The sequence below is a fragment of the Bufo bufo genome, chromosome 4, assembly GCF_905171765.1.
Source record: "Bufo bufo chromosome 4, aBufBuf1.1, whole genome shotgun sequence".
Taxonomy (NCBI): Eukaryota; Metazoa; Chordata; class Amphibia; order Anura; family Bufonidae; genus Bufo; species Bufo bufo.
In genome coordinates, this window is record NC_053392.1 from 543,830,548 (window position 1) to 543,846,121 (window position 15,574).

Below are 15,574 nucleotides of genomic sequence, written 5' to 3' on the forward strand. Positions count from 1 at the left end.
CCCAAATGCGTGCAAAGTAGTTTGAAATCAAAATCTGTAAAAAATGGCCGGTGAAATCCGAAAGGTGCTCTTTGGAATGTGAGCCCCTTTGCCCACCTAGGCTGCAAAAAAGTGTCACACATGTGGTATTGCCGTACTCAGGAGAAGTTGGGCAATGTGTTTTGGGGTGTCATTTTACATATACCCATGCTGGGTGAGATAAATATCTCGGCAAAAGACAACTTTTCCCATTTTTTTATACAAAGTTGGCATTTGACCAAGATATTTCTCTCACCCAGCATGGGTATATGTAAAATGACACCCCAAAACACATTCCCCAACTTCTCCTGAGTACGGCGATACCAGATGTGTGACACTTTTTTGCAGCCTAGATGCGCAAAGGGGCCCACATTCCTTTTAGGAGGGCATTTTTAGACATTTGGATCCCAGACTTCTTCTCACGCTTTAGGGCCCCTAAAATGCCAGGGCAGTATAAATACCCAACATGTGACCCCATTTTGGAAAGAAGACACCCCAAGGTATTCAATGAGGGGCATGGCGAGTTCATAGAATTATTTTTTTTTGCCACAAGTTAGCGGAAATTTATTTATTTATTTTTTCTCACAAAGTCTCCCTTTCCGCTAACTTGGGACAAAAATGTCAATCTTTCATGGACTCAATATGCCCCTCAGCGAATACCTTGGGGTGTCTACTTTCCGAAATGGGGTCACATGTGGGGTATTTATACTGCCCTGGCATTTTAGGGGCCCTAAAGCGTGAGAAGTCTGGAATATAAATGTCTAAAAAATTTTACGCATTTGGATTCCGTGAGGGGTATGGTGAGATCATGTGAGATTTTATTTTTTGACACAAGTTAGTGGAATATGAGACTTTGTAAGAAAAAAAAAATATATAAAATTTCCGCTAACTTGGGCCAAAAAAATGTCTGAATGAAGCCTTACAGGGGGGGTGATCAATGACAGGGGAGTCTATATGGGGTGATCACCCCCCTGTCATTGATCACCCCCTGTAAGGCTCCATTCAGACGTCCGTATGTTTTTTACGGATCCACGGATACATGGATCGGATCCGCAAAACATATACGGACATCTGAATGGAGCCTTACAGGGGGGTGATCAATGACAGGGGGGTGATCAGGGAATCTATATGGGGTGATCACCCCCCTGTCATTGATCACCCCCCCTGTAAGGCTCCATTCAGACGTCCGTATGTTTTTTACGGATCCACGGATACATGGATCGGATCCGCAAAACACATACGGACATCTGAATGGAGCCTTACAGGGGGGTGATCAATGACAGGAGGGTGATCAATGACAGGGGGGTGATCAGGGAGTCTATATGGGGTGATCACCCCCCTGTCATTGATCACCCCCCCCTGTAAGGCTCCATTCAGATGTCCGTATGTTTTTTACGGATCCACGGATACATGGATCGGATCCCCAAAACACATACGGACATCTGAATGGAGCCTTACAGGGGGGTGATCAATGACAGGGGGGTGATCAGGGAGTCTATATGGGGTGATCACCCCCCTGTAAGGCTCTAGTCAGACGTCTGTATGAGTTTTGCGGATCCAATCCATGTATCCGTGGATCCGTAAAAAACATACGGATGTCTGAATGGAGCCTTTCAGGGGGGTGATCAATGACAGGGGAGTGATCAGGGAGTCTATATGGGGTGATCTGTCATTGATCACCCCCCTGTAAGGTTCCATTCAGATGTCCGTATGTGTTTTGCAGATCCGATCCATGTATCCGTGGATCCGTAAAAAACATACGGACGTCTGAATGTACCTTACAGGGGGGTGATCAATGACAGGGGGGTGATCAGGGAGTCTATATGGGGTGATCACCCTCATCATTGATCACCCCCCTGTAAGGCTCCATTCAGACGTCTGTATGTGTTTTGCGGATTCGATCCGATCCATGTATCAGTGGATCCGTAAAAAACATATGGACGTCTGAATGGAGCCTGACAGGGGGGTGATCAATGACAGGGCAGTAACGGGAGGTGGTTAATATGATAAGAAACAGATATTGATAGCCTATTATAAAAATCCCTTTAATTTCAAAAAGATCAAGAATATGATCTTAGTAGTGTAATGCTGGAATCATACATGCAGTTTTTGGTTTATTTTTTTTAGCCAAAGCTGGAAGTGGATTGAAAAGAAATGGGACATATGCAATAAAGGAAGAACTTATACTTGCTCCTTCTGGATGCATTAATGGTTCTGGCTCATACACCTACATACACATTTTGCAAAATGAAACATTTTACCAAAGTTTATACTTGGTACATTTTTATGTTCAGCAGCATCTTTCAATTGATGTTTTTTAGAATAGTCTTCTTTATGCAAAATTAAGTCCATAATCTCAGGATCCATTTCCATGCATTACAGTATATGTAGAATATCCATAGGTGTGGAGACCAAATTAAATGTTTTCAGTACAAAGAATGGAAATGATATTGAATTCTATTCTAGGTATTGAAGAATTGGTGGTAACTTCAGTAGCATGGCTATAAATATTGATCTACCCTGCAAGTGATACTGGATTGATTGGCTGTACTTGAATTAAATTAGATATTTATGACTTAAACATCTATTATTTTTGTTTAATTTTTAGATGATGAATCTTGTGCAGAGACAGATAATGCGCAAGAATTTAAAGCAGAAATCACCGGCCGCAATGTAGAGTCAGGTCAGTAGATTTGTGTATTCTGTCAATAGAAAATATACCGTTTTACAAGTTTTCATAGGGTTGATTTATATTATTATATAGACGTTGGCGATTCCAATCTCTGCAGAGCTGCTGACTGCAGATTGCAAAATGACAAAAAATATCATAGTTTGTCAAAGTTTTTGGAAACATTCTGGGACGCTTTCTGGCAGATAGGTCCCATAGACTGGCGGAATATTGTTAAAAAAGTCACAAATACGGTTTGTAATAGTGAAACACTTCACGTCTGCTTTATGAGTCTTGGGAAGCTTCCAGGTTGCATAGAGCTGTAATATGGCACCAATACAATAGTATACTGCATATCTGCAGTATCATGCCTCTGATTTCATACGGAGGTATACAGAGTTTTATTATTTTAGATGCATTGCTAATAGGGAAGGATATGTCTATATGTATGGCAGCTGATGGAGGTTGTGTTATTCTGTTCTTATGGCATTTCAAAGTGAATCTCCAACCAAAAAGTTAAAATTCAATTCTAGTTGGAGTGTTTGCCAAATCAAACACCTAAAAATCTACCCATAGTTCTGCATTGGATCACCATCTGCAAGATCTTTTTATCATGTTGATTAAAACGTAATTTTTTTTTGCTTTAGGCAGTAGCTTATTATAAGAGAGTACGACCACACAACAAGGTCTTGACCGCAGCTGGCCACGACCTGAACGGATCATGACTGCACCATGTGGTCGTACCTCAAGTGGAGGGCTCATGTACACGACCATATGTATTTTGTAGTTCACAAAACACACAAATGATGTCCGTGTGCATTCTGTATTTTGCGGAATGGAACTGCTGGACTCTAATAGAACAGTGCTATCCTTGTCCATTATGCGGACAATAATAGGACATGTTCTATTTTTTTGCGGAATGGATATGCGGACATACGGAAATGAAATGCACACAGAGTAACTTCCGTTATTTTTTTTTTCTGATCCATTGAAATAAATGGTTCCACATATGGTCCGCAAAAAAATGGAACAGATGTTCGTGTGCATGAGCCCTAAGAGAAAGAGAGATTATCTAAAATGGTACCTCCCAGTCAACTAGTATTACCATGGAGAGGCTCCATGCCCTAGGCAAGCATGCAATAAATGGTCAAGTTCACCAACGTAGGAGCTACTTTGTCCTCAACCGGATCTTTTCTTGATGCTCATGGCAAGTCAAAGTTGTTCGTATAACATATGAAACAGCCATAGCCAACCCTCTGCTCAACAAACTGCAGTAGCTTTCTTCCACCCTTTAGGCTGAGGTCAGGGAGGTTTTTCCATAACCTTCTCTATGGCTAATTTCACACCAGCGTATTCAGCGCAAGAAATAGGCTGCGTGAATCAGAGGAATTTCCCATCCTGAATGCTGTTTCTATGACATGGATCCATAGCATCATAATGATTTATAATGCTGTGTGTTCCTACCCGACCTCTACTGTTATGATTCCTAGTCACATAATGCTGTCAGTATAATTCATTACAGTTAAGGTCAGGTGGGAACACACAGCATTATAAATCATGATAATGCCATGGGTCCATATCAAAGGAACAGAATTTAGGACAGGAAATAACTCTGACACACAGAATATTTCTCACACTGAATATGCTGGTGTGAAATTGTCCTTTAGAGAAAGAAAAAGTGTAAGGCAAAAAAAATAAAAATAAATACATACAGTTGAGGCTGCAGTTTTAATGCATTTTTTGGTACATTTTTGCTGTATAAACACCAGCTCCAGTTATTAGATGAAAGTTTATGAGAATTATGAAACACAGTACACACAAGCATTTTTTGCTAGTGAGATTAAGGTTAACATTTTTTGAGTCTATGGATTTTTTTGAAAAACACAGCATGATATAGCAATGCCTTTTTTTTCCCCATCCCCTTCTGTATAAGGAAAATACCAGAAAAAATGTAAATGTCATAAAGACCACTAAAATAGTGCCATAAAAATAAGAGCTGAATGTGAGGACACTACAAAAAAACAAAACAAACGTTTATTAGATGTAATATCTTGTTGGAGTGTCTCCTACACCTAGTTAGGTCAGACTCCATTCTCCGTGTATTTTTTAAATAAACCAGTGAGAATTAATTTTGTCCAAGAAATTACTGTAGTGAAGTAATGTAGTCTGTATTCATCGATGTGAGTAAGGAATAATTACATTGATTTTTGGGTCCATGAAAAAGGATGTTGAGCGCGTCCATGTATAAATGTATAAGGAGAATTGGTGTTTAAAACCTGTGGAAAATGATAGTTGAAGATTTACAGTTTCTATGACAAATTTGCGACTATTAACTCGCATAACAACAAGCTTTTGTAGGAAGCGACAAGCTTTTGTAAAAAAAAAGTCTGTAATATTAATCCAGCTACATAATGTGTGAGTATTAATCCCAGTCCTCCGTATAATGCAAGCAAGGCCGCAGCTAAGCATTCTTACTGTAAAAGACAGACTTGTGTACGACTGCCAATTTGTTGATTGCGGCATTAGCAGATTGATTCCAGATGTCACAAATTGATAGCTGTTTTCGGATGACCTGATGGATATGTTACATCTTTGGCAATCTCAATGAAATTGTCTATTAAATGTTAAGAATCACATACAACAAAAAACTTGGTATTCACGAGATTTCCCCTAAGATATAAAAGTTAAATTTATAAAGCGGCATGACCCCGTAAAGAGTTGAGTTTCACTTATTACTCAGAACAGTAAATTTTGCTGTACAACTTGGAAGACTTTCCATAAAATATTCTGGGAAAGCTAGATGACCTCCCATGAGGGAGCTGTACTGGTGGACATATAGGTTAATGCTTAAAGGGGTTGGCCCATCTCTTACATTGGTGGCATATTGTTAGAATATGCCACCAATGTCTGATTAGTGCAAGTCCCACCTCTGGAACCCACACCTATCTCTAGAACGAACCCTGCAAAGTGAAGTAGAGTGGGCCACCCACGCACAGCTGTCCTCCATTAATTTCTATAGGAGTGCAGAAACTAGCCGAGCCGCACTTTGGGCTATTTTGAGAAGTCCCATAGAAATGAATAGGAAGCGGATTCTGTAGCCTGAGTATACCCTGAATGCATTGAGTTACTGTTCAGCATCTGCGCCAAAGTGGATGGCACCAAGGAACCAACAAGTCACATGACCACAGCCATCTTGTGTCTTATGAGCATCATGGAAGAAACAAACCGTTGTGAATATTATCTAACATGGTACCTCCCAGTCAACTGGTATTGCTACGTTGTATTGCCTCTCTTTACATCGGCGATTATGGGAAACTGGATGCCTTCATTGTCAAAGCTTGGGAAAAACTGGGGCCTTTTTGTAAATTTAGATAAAAAGTGGACAACCCTTTTAACTTTCTCACCGCAGAATATAATTGCTTATGGCTGCTGATGAAGCCACTGTATTCTTAAAGGGGTTTTCCAGGATTTTAATACTGATGACCTATCCTTAAGATAGGTCATCAATATCAGATTAGCAAGGATCAGACACCTGGCACCCGGGCTGATCAGATGGTTGAAGCGAAGGTCTTGCTTCGTGTGGGCGCAGCCTTCCCTTCATTGTTTACCTGCTCACCGTTGACAATGCAGCAGTGAGCAGTGTAATTACAAGCCATCCCATTCAAGTATTTAGGAACGAGCCATCCCATAGAAGTGAATGAGCTTGTAATTACACTGCTCACTACTTTGATGTCAACACCGAGCAGGTAAACAACTCTTCAACCAGCTGATAGGCGGGGGTGCCGGGTGTTGGACCCCGCTGATCTGATATTGATGACCTTTCCTTAGGATAGATCATCAATATTAAAATCCTGGAAAACCCCCTTAAATGTTATTTAAAGTGATCCTTTCATGTTGAATTTGCTGTCCAATTGGCAAGTAGTGGGTTATAGAGCACGAGGAAGAGATTCAGTATAATTTGTAATGTATTGGATTTACACTGGATTGGACATTTACACTGGGCTTATTAGACTGGTTATTGGTACTACTTAGTGATATGCCGTTTTGTGTGTCTGAACATTCACAAAAGGATGGCCGTCATTGACCACTGAGTTAGATCATTCAATAAACTCAGATCCGAACCAGATTTAACAGGATTTAAAACAATACATTTGCAAGCAGAGATCAGTGAATTGATTATAAACCAATCTAAATCTAACAATTTTTCAAAATGGAGTTAGCTATTTTTCAGATCATAAGATCAATCAGATCAAGAAGAAGGCTCACATGGCTCCAGGCAGTGTGTGTGTGTATACACATTGGCAAATATTTGCTGAGAAAATTTAGTGGATCATTTTTTTAAACAAAAAAATACTTACAGTACACTTTACCACCGGCAGTCATGTGTTTAGCCATAGCCATCTATATCAATGTCACTTTAAGATTACTAATGCTTGCTTGGCATTGAAGAACTTGAAATAAGTTGCATAAAGTCCTAAGAGACCCCAGAATGTCATCCATAACTTTTCAGGGCAATTGGAGGACTTTTGCCTTTAGTAAAAAAATTTTTAGACCTAAATTGAATCGCCTGACTAATTTGGCCGAATAAAATCTGAACCAAATTTCAAGAAATTCACTCATCACTGATAGTAATACTGAATCCTTTCCTGTAAGGCAACATATCTGTCTGCTCAGCTCCTCGTGTTCTAAAATATGTTTCCATGAGATAGAATTTTCAATATAACATGTAAAAGAAGATAAATTGACTAGTGTTGAGCGCAAATATTCGAAAAGCTAATTTTTATCGCGAATATCGGCACTTCGAGAATTTGCGAATATTTAGAATAGAGTGCTATATATTCATAATGACGAATATTAGTTTTTTCTCTATTTAGTTTTTTTAACACAGTACACATCAGGTGATCATCCCTCCCTTCTTCTAGGTTGTAGGCCAAAGGCTTTGTCACAGCTTAGCAACATCCTTAGCAACCAATAGAAAAGTTGTCTACCCCACAACGGTATTTAGGGCGCATTATGCGAGTAATACATTGCCGATTTTAGCAATCAAGAATATAATCTCGAATTCGCGAATTCCTGAATATATGACGAATATTCTAAAAGATATTCGCAAAATATTGCAAATTCAAATATTGCCCCTGCTGCTAATCACTAAAATTGATCCGTGTATGTTATACAGTATAAGTATGACCCCTGTGCACAATAGCTTTCTTTATTGAATTTATGAAAAATTCAACATTGCTCGTTCCCTCCTGGAGCACTTCTAATCACCCAGATTTCTGATTAGACGGGGGGAGGTGGAGGCCACTAGCAATAATCTTTCAGTCAGGCAGATTTGTCCAGTCCATGGAAGATAAACAATTTATCACCTGTCGTTCAATATATGCATGCTGTTACGTGTGACGATAATTTCTCACATTTGAACAGTTATAAATTCCAACAATAATAACTCCATCTAGTAGGGCCCTTAATAGAAGGAAGCTTAAAGAACATTTTTAGTTAAGTGTACCAAACACAGCCACATTACTTTGTAGAGTAGGTGCTGCCACCCCCCTACATTCTTAAGAGAGACATGCCTAATATGGTTTCACCAGTCTATCGAGAATATTATAATACTCATGCCAATCTCTAATGAATAGATGGTTTTGTGTTCCAATTTAAACATTTACTTTGTTCCAAACTGATTATGTATTTTAGGTAGCGCTCCCAAGAAAGGAGAGTGGTCTGACAGAAAAAAGACATGGCTTATTGGGAAAGGGGACATAACTTTAGATGATAATGTGTGCCAAAATTGTTGGCACCAAATAAGTCAGCCAATAGGTGGTGTAAAGTTAGACAAATGTGTCCAGAGATACACCAGGTTTACCATACAGAGTGAGCCTCCACTTCATCTACGTTTACATGTTTAGCAAGTAGAGATTGAGAATGGAGAAGAATGTGTTTTTTCTAGACTTTGCCAGAGAACATAGTTTCGCTCTAGTCTGGTGCTGTAAAGATTGGAAATAAGAAACAAAAAGCTGTATTTTCTCCATTGTAATTCATTTTAGATGTTATTCTATTAATGACTCCACAGTTTAGTTTATTAGTTGTTTCTTGATAACAAGGAAGTGTTAATAACCCCATTCATCAAAGCTAAACATTTGGCTAAATCTCTAATCTGCATAATGAAACCGTAACTGCGGCATTACTGTGACTTTCAAGGATCCTTATTCAGCTTTATAGAAATGTATATCTCATGTTATTTGTATCTTAATGAAGTTATTTAGTTTTATGGAAGTTTTCCTGGACTCTGTAGATGTATTTTTATTACTGCTGCCTTCGTGTTAATCTGGCCATACACATTAGATCATAATGCTGTTCCCATAATGCGTATGGGGACAGCTCAATAGTCCCTCCATGACAGATGTCAACCAGGCATGTCAGATGAAGCATACTGGTTCCTTTGTTCTTGTGGAAGATAATACAGACTCATATCTGTATTCAGACTGGATGTAATGGACTGCTGTACAAAACATTATTTGTCTCAAACGCCTTTGATGTGGGTCCAATGTTGTATTCTAAAGTGGGATCAAATCTTAGAAATCCCCCTTAAAGGCTATGTACACCTTCAGAGGCAATTTTTTTATGATTCCATTTTACTCATTTTTGTCTTAAAATCATTTTTTCAATTGACCTTTATTTAAAATATTGAGCCGCTCTGTCACAAAGGGTTAACTGTTTTTGTAGCTGAGTGACTAGTACTTTCACTTTGTGCAGGTCATCTAATAAACCTTATCTCTAAATTACTGAGAGGTCATAAACACTTATTTAAGCCACATTCTTATCAGTAAGATAAGTACTGAGCTATAATGATTATTTGGGAGGTCAGAGAGCAGAGATAAGGAGTCTGTCTGCTCCTGCTCTGACGGAAAAGACAGAAAATCCAAAGGGTGCTACTAGAGCATGTCAGCTCTGTACAGAAAAAAGGATGCCATGTTTTTAATAAAGACCATTTAGATTTTTTATTTTTTTGCTCAAATTGAGTTTAATGCAATAGTGAAAAAACAATTGCCCCCAAAGGTGTACATAGCCTTTAACTACTTCACAACTGATAATTATTTAGCTCATACGCTGCAGGCAGTACCACATCATGATGACATGTCATGCAAATTGACCCTGCCTCATGTGTGGGCCACAATGGCCACAACTACACTTGCTCTAGTGGTGTTGATCCACTTACCAGTTGCCAGTTTACCATTTTTATACCATAATCAATGCTAGTCAAGGCATACAAAGGCAGACTGCCCTTGCATTGTATTACAGGGAGTTCCTTGGATGTGATCACATCTCATACCTTGCATGGACAAAGAGCCCTGGGACCATTGAAGAGCATGATGACTGTCACATATGCTAACCACCTAGACACTGCAGAATAAATGTTGCCTTCAGCCTGTCGCGTGCACTGAACTCCTGGACAGCTAAAAATGAATAAATCATATGGCGTCGTACGCGATTTGACCATGCGTCTCCCTGTGGTGGCTCGAGTTTTCTGTACTTTTATGTTTGGAATTAAATATGGACTTTTACCAGCGGATGATGGTGCTGAATGATTTATTCATTATAACCACCTAGACAATATGATTTTTCATAGGGGACATGAGAAACAAGATATTTTATATCCCAAGTAAGCTATTCATTGCTTTAGAAACATCAATGTACAGAGCTCTTACGTAAACTAGGCATACTATGGTACATTAAAATATTGGATTTTTCTAGAGTGTGAGAAGTCACAAGTCACGCACACCACAAGTACCTTACATGGCTCCGAGGACTGCTCCAGAATCCATGCCTCCAATGTTTCTCAGTAATTCGGAGTAGGTTCCTTCCAGCAATCCATCTGGAATTCTGTATAAGATCAAGCTTTTCCAAACAATCAATAAGCACTCATCAGAATGAGACGTTCAAGTACTTTATGCTTTTACTTAGCAACATTGAACAAGAAGCTTGGTTTCAGCAGAACATCAGTCAGCAGTTTATTTTAAACGTTGTGTTTATTGAGTCATTTAGCCCATTCGTGCAATGTCATTTCACTTGGTCGACCAGGAATTTTGCCCGGTACTGACAAGGGGCAATCAGAATAGGCCATCAGCATCTGATTGACAGCCCTCCGGTCAGCTCTTCTGTAGTAGCTCCAACACCGGAAGTTGGCACTTGAACTACAGTAGTGGACAGAGTTGGTTACAGCAGTGCTCCTCCCATTAAAGTGAATAGGAACTGTGCTGCAGTAACCTGTTGCTTATAGGCTATGGACACCTTTGGGGACATTTTTAAAATATTGCATTGTACTTACCGTATCTCTCAAAAAAATCTTGCTAAAAAGTGCCTCCGTCTTATAAGCATCTTATCTTCCTGTCTGCTGCAGCTGTCTATGGCAAAGACCATAGACAGCAGCAGCAGACAGGAAGAGAGAAGGGAGATGGCACGTGCGCACTGGGCACGCCGTCTCCTCATACAGCTGATCGGCATGGGTTCTGGCTGTTCGACCCCTGCCGATTCTGATATTGATGACCTATCCTGAATATAGATCATCAATAGTAAAAGCCTGGAAAACCCCTTTAACCCCTTAAGGACTCAGCCCTATTTCACCTTAACCCCTTAAGGACTCAGCCCTATTTCACCTTAAGGACTTGGCCATTTTTTGCAAATCTGACCAGTGTCACTTTAAGTGCTGATAACTTTAAAACGCTTTGACTTATCCAGGCCGTTCTGAGATTGTTTTTTCATCACATATTGTACTTCATGACACTGCTAAAATTGGGTCAAAAAAGTTAATTTTTTTGCATAAAAAAATACCATATTTACCAAAAATTTTTAAAAATTTGCAAATTTCAAAGTTTCAGTTTCTCTACTTCTGTAATACATAGTAATACCCCCAAAAATTTGGATGACTTTACATTCCCCATATGTCTACTTAATGTTTGTAGCATTTTGGGATTGATATTTTATTTTTTGGGGATGTTACAAGGCTTAGAAGTTTAGAAGCAAATCTTGAAATTTTTCAGAAATTTACAAAAACCAAATTTTTAGGGACCACTACAGGTCTGAAGTCACTTTGCGAGGCTTACATAATAAAAACCGCCCAAAAATGACCCCATTCTATAAACTACACCCCTCAAGGTATTCAAAACTGATTTTACAAGCTTCGTTTACCCTTTAGGTATTGCACAAGAGTTATTGGCAAATGGGGATGAAATTTGAGAATTTCATTTTTTTGCCTAATTTTCCATTTTAACCCATTTTTTCCACTAACAAAGCAAGGGTTAACAGCTAAACAAGACTGTATCTTTATTGCCCTGACTCTGCCGTTTACAGAAACACCCCATATGTGGCCGTAAACTACTGTACAGGCACACATTAGAGCGTAGAGTGAAAGGTGCGCCGTTTGGTTTTTGGAGGGCTGATTTTGCTGGACTGTTTTTTTGACACCATGTCCCATTTGAAGCCCCCTGATGCACCCCTAGAGTAGAAACTCCATAAAAGTGACCCCATCTAAGAAACTACACCCCTCAAGGTATTCGAAACTGATTTTACAAACTTTGTTAACCCTTTAGATCTTCCACAAGACTTCATGGCAAATGGACATAAAATGTAAGAATTTAGATGTTTTGGAAAATTTTCCAATATAATACATTTTTTCCTTGAAAAAAACAAGGGTCAACTGCCAAACAAAACTCAAAATGGGTTGCCCTGATTCTGTAGTTTGCAGAAACACCCCATATGTGGTCGTAAACTACTGTTTGACCAAACGGGAGGACATATGGGTTTTGGAAGGCAGATTTTGCAGGACTGGTTTTGTTTATACCGTGTCCCAATTGAATCCCCCTGTTGCACCCCTAGAATAGAGATTCCAAAAAAGTGAATCTATCTAAGAAAGTACACTCCTCAAGGTATTCAAAACTGGGTTTACAAACTTTGTTAACCCTTTAGGTGTTCCACAAGAGTTAATGGCAGATGGAGAAACAATTTTGAAATTTCTATTTTTTTGAAAACTTTCCATTTTAACCCATTTTTTCCAGTAATAATGTAAGGGTTAACTGCCAAACAAAACTCAATATGGGTTGCCCTGATTCTGTAGTTTGCAAAAACACCCCATATGTGGTCGTAAACTACTGTTTGGCCAAACGGGAGGACATAGAAGGATGGGAACGCCATATGGGTTTTGGAAGGCAGATTTGCAGGACTGGTTTTGTTTATACTATGTCCCATTTGAAGCCCCCCGTTGCACCCCTAGAATAGAAATTCCAAAAAAGTGACTCCATCTAAGAATGTACACCCCTCAAGGTATTCAAAACTGGGTTTACAAACTTTGTTAATCCTTTAGGTGTCCACAAGAGTTAATGGCAGATGGAGAAACAATTTTGAAATTTCAATTTTTTGGAAAATTTTCCATTTTAACCCATTTTTTCCAGTAATAAAGTAAGGGTTAACTGCCAAACAAAACTCAATATGGGTTGCCCTGATTCTGTAGTTTGCAAAAACACCCCATATGTGGTCGTAAACTACTGTTTGGCCAAACGGGAGGACATAGAAGGAGGGGAACGCCATATGGGTTTTGGAAGGCAGATTTTGCAGGACTGGTTTTGTTTATACCATGTCCCATTTCAAGCCGCCTGTTGCAGCCCTAGAATAGAAATTCCAAAAAAGTGACTCCATCTAAGAAAGTACACCCCTCAAGGTATTCAAAACTGGGTTTACAAACTTTGTTAACCCTTTAGGTGTTCCACAAGAGTTAATGGCAGATGGAGAAACAATTTCGAAATTTCAATTTTTTGGAAAATTTTCCATTTTAACCCTTACTTTATTACTGGAAAAAATGGGTTAACAGACAAATAAAACTCAATATGGGTTGCCCTGATTCTGTAGTTTTCAGAAACACCCCATATGTGGTCGTAAACTACTATTTGGCTAAACGGCAGGACATAAAAGAAGGGGAACGCCATATGGTTTTTGGAAGGCAGATTTTGCTGGACTGGTTTATTTACACCATGTACCCTTTCAAGCCCCCTGATGCACCCCTAGAGTAGAAACTCCATAAAAGTGACCCCATCTAGGAAACTACGGGATAAGGTGGTTGTTGTTTTGGGACTATTTTAGGGGTAAATATGATTTTTGGTTGCTCTATATTACACTTTTTTGAGGCAAGGTAACAAAAAATTTAAATTCTAAAATTGTTTCTACATTCGCTATTTAGTTTTGTGGAACACCTAAAGGGTTAACAAAGTTTGTAAAGTAACTTTTGAATACCTTGAGGGGTGTAGTTTCTTAGATGGGGTCACTTTTTTGGAGTTTCTAGTCTAGACTACATCAGGGGGGCTTCTAATGGGACATGGTGTAAAAAAAAACAGTCCATCAAAATCTGCCTTCCAGAAACCATATGGAGTTCCCTTCGTTCTATGCCCTGCCGTGTGGCTATACCCTGCGTGCAGAATTATTAGGCAAATGAGTATTTTGACCACATCATCCTCTTTATGCATGTTTGTCTTACTCCAAGCTGTATAGGCTCGAAAGCCTACTACCAATTAAGCATATTAGGTGATGTGCATCTCTTTAATGAGAAGGGGTGTGGTCTAATGACATCAACACCCTATATCAGGTGTGCATAATTATTAGGCAACTTCCTTTCCTTTGGCTAAATGGGTCAAAAGAAGGACTTGACAGGCTCAGAAAAGTCAAAAATAGTGAGATATCTTGCAGAGAGATGCAGCACTCTTAAAATTGCAAAGCTTCTGAAGCGTGATCATCGAACAATCAAGCGTTTCATTCAAAATAGTCAACAGGGTCGCAAGAAGCGTGTGGAAAAACCAAGGCGCAAAATAACTGCCCATGAACTGAGAAAAGTCAAGTGTGCAGCTGCCAAGATGCCACTTGCCACCAGTTTGGCCATATTTCAGAGCTGCAACATCACTGGAGTGCCCAAAAGCACAAGGTGTGCAATACTCAGAGACATGGCCAAGGTAAGAAAGGCTGAAAGACGACCACCACTGAACAAGACACACAAGCTGAAACGTCAAGACTGGGCCAAGAAATATCTCAAGACTGATTTTTCTAAGGTTTTATGGACTGATGAAATGAGAGTGAGTCTTGATGGGCCAGATGGATGGGCCCGTGGCTGGATTGGTAAAGGGCAGAGAGCTCCAGTCCGACTCAGACGCCAGCAAGGTGGAGGTGGAGTACTGGTTTGGGCTGGTATCATCAAAGATGAGCTTGTGGGGCCTTTTCGGGTTGAGGATGGAGTCAAGCTCAACTCCCATTCCTACTGCCAGTTTCTGGAAGACACCTTCTTCAAGCAGTGGTACAGGAAGAAGTCTGCATCCTTCAAGAAAAACATGATTTTCATGCAGGACAATGCTTCATCACACGCGTCCAAGTACTCCACAGCGTGGCTGGCAAGAAAGGGTATAAAAGAAGAAAATCTAATGACATGGCCTCCTTGTTCACCTGATCTGAACCCCATTGAGAACCTGTGGTCCATCATCAAATGTGAGATTTACAAGGAGGGAAAACAGTACACCTCTCTGAACAGTGTCTGGGAGGCTGTGGTTGCTGCTGCACGCAATGTTTATGGTGAACAGATCAAAACACTGACAGAATCCATGGATGGCAGGCTTTTGAGTGTCCTTGCAAAGAAAGGTGGCTATATTGGTCACTGATTTGTTTTTGTTTTGTTTTTGAATGTCAGAAATGTATATTTGTGAATGTTGAGATGTTATATTGGTTTCACTGGTAAAAATAAATAATTGAAATGGGTATATATTTGTTTTTCGTTAAGTTGCCTAATAATTATGCACAGTAATAGTCACCTGCACACACAGATATCCCCCTAAAATAGCTAAAACTAAAAACAAACTAAAA

General features: G+C 39.5%; 1 protein-coding gene across 2 annotated transcripts in view; it reads left to right on the forward strand.

The window, feature by feature from the left end:
* MACROD2 (mono-ADP ribosylhydrolase 2) overlaps nucleotides 1-15,574 on the forward strand; it is a 2,731,696-nt gene that overhangs the window by 2,542,484 nt on the left and 173,638 nt on the right. For both annotated transcript variants that reach the window (XM_040429978.1, XM_040429979.1), the window contains one exon: nucleotides 2,627-2,701. In XM_040429978.1, coding sequence (XP_040285912.1) covers nucleotides 2,627-2,701 — 75 coding nt within the window. The remainder of the gene's footprint in view (nucleotides 1-2,626; nucleotides 2,702-15,574) is intronic.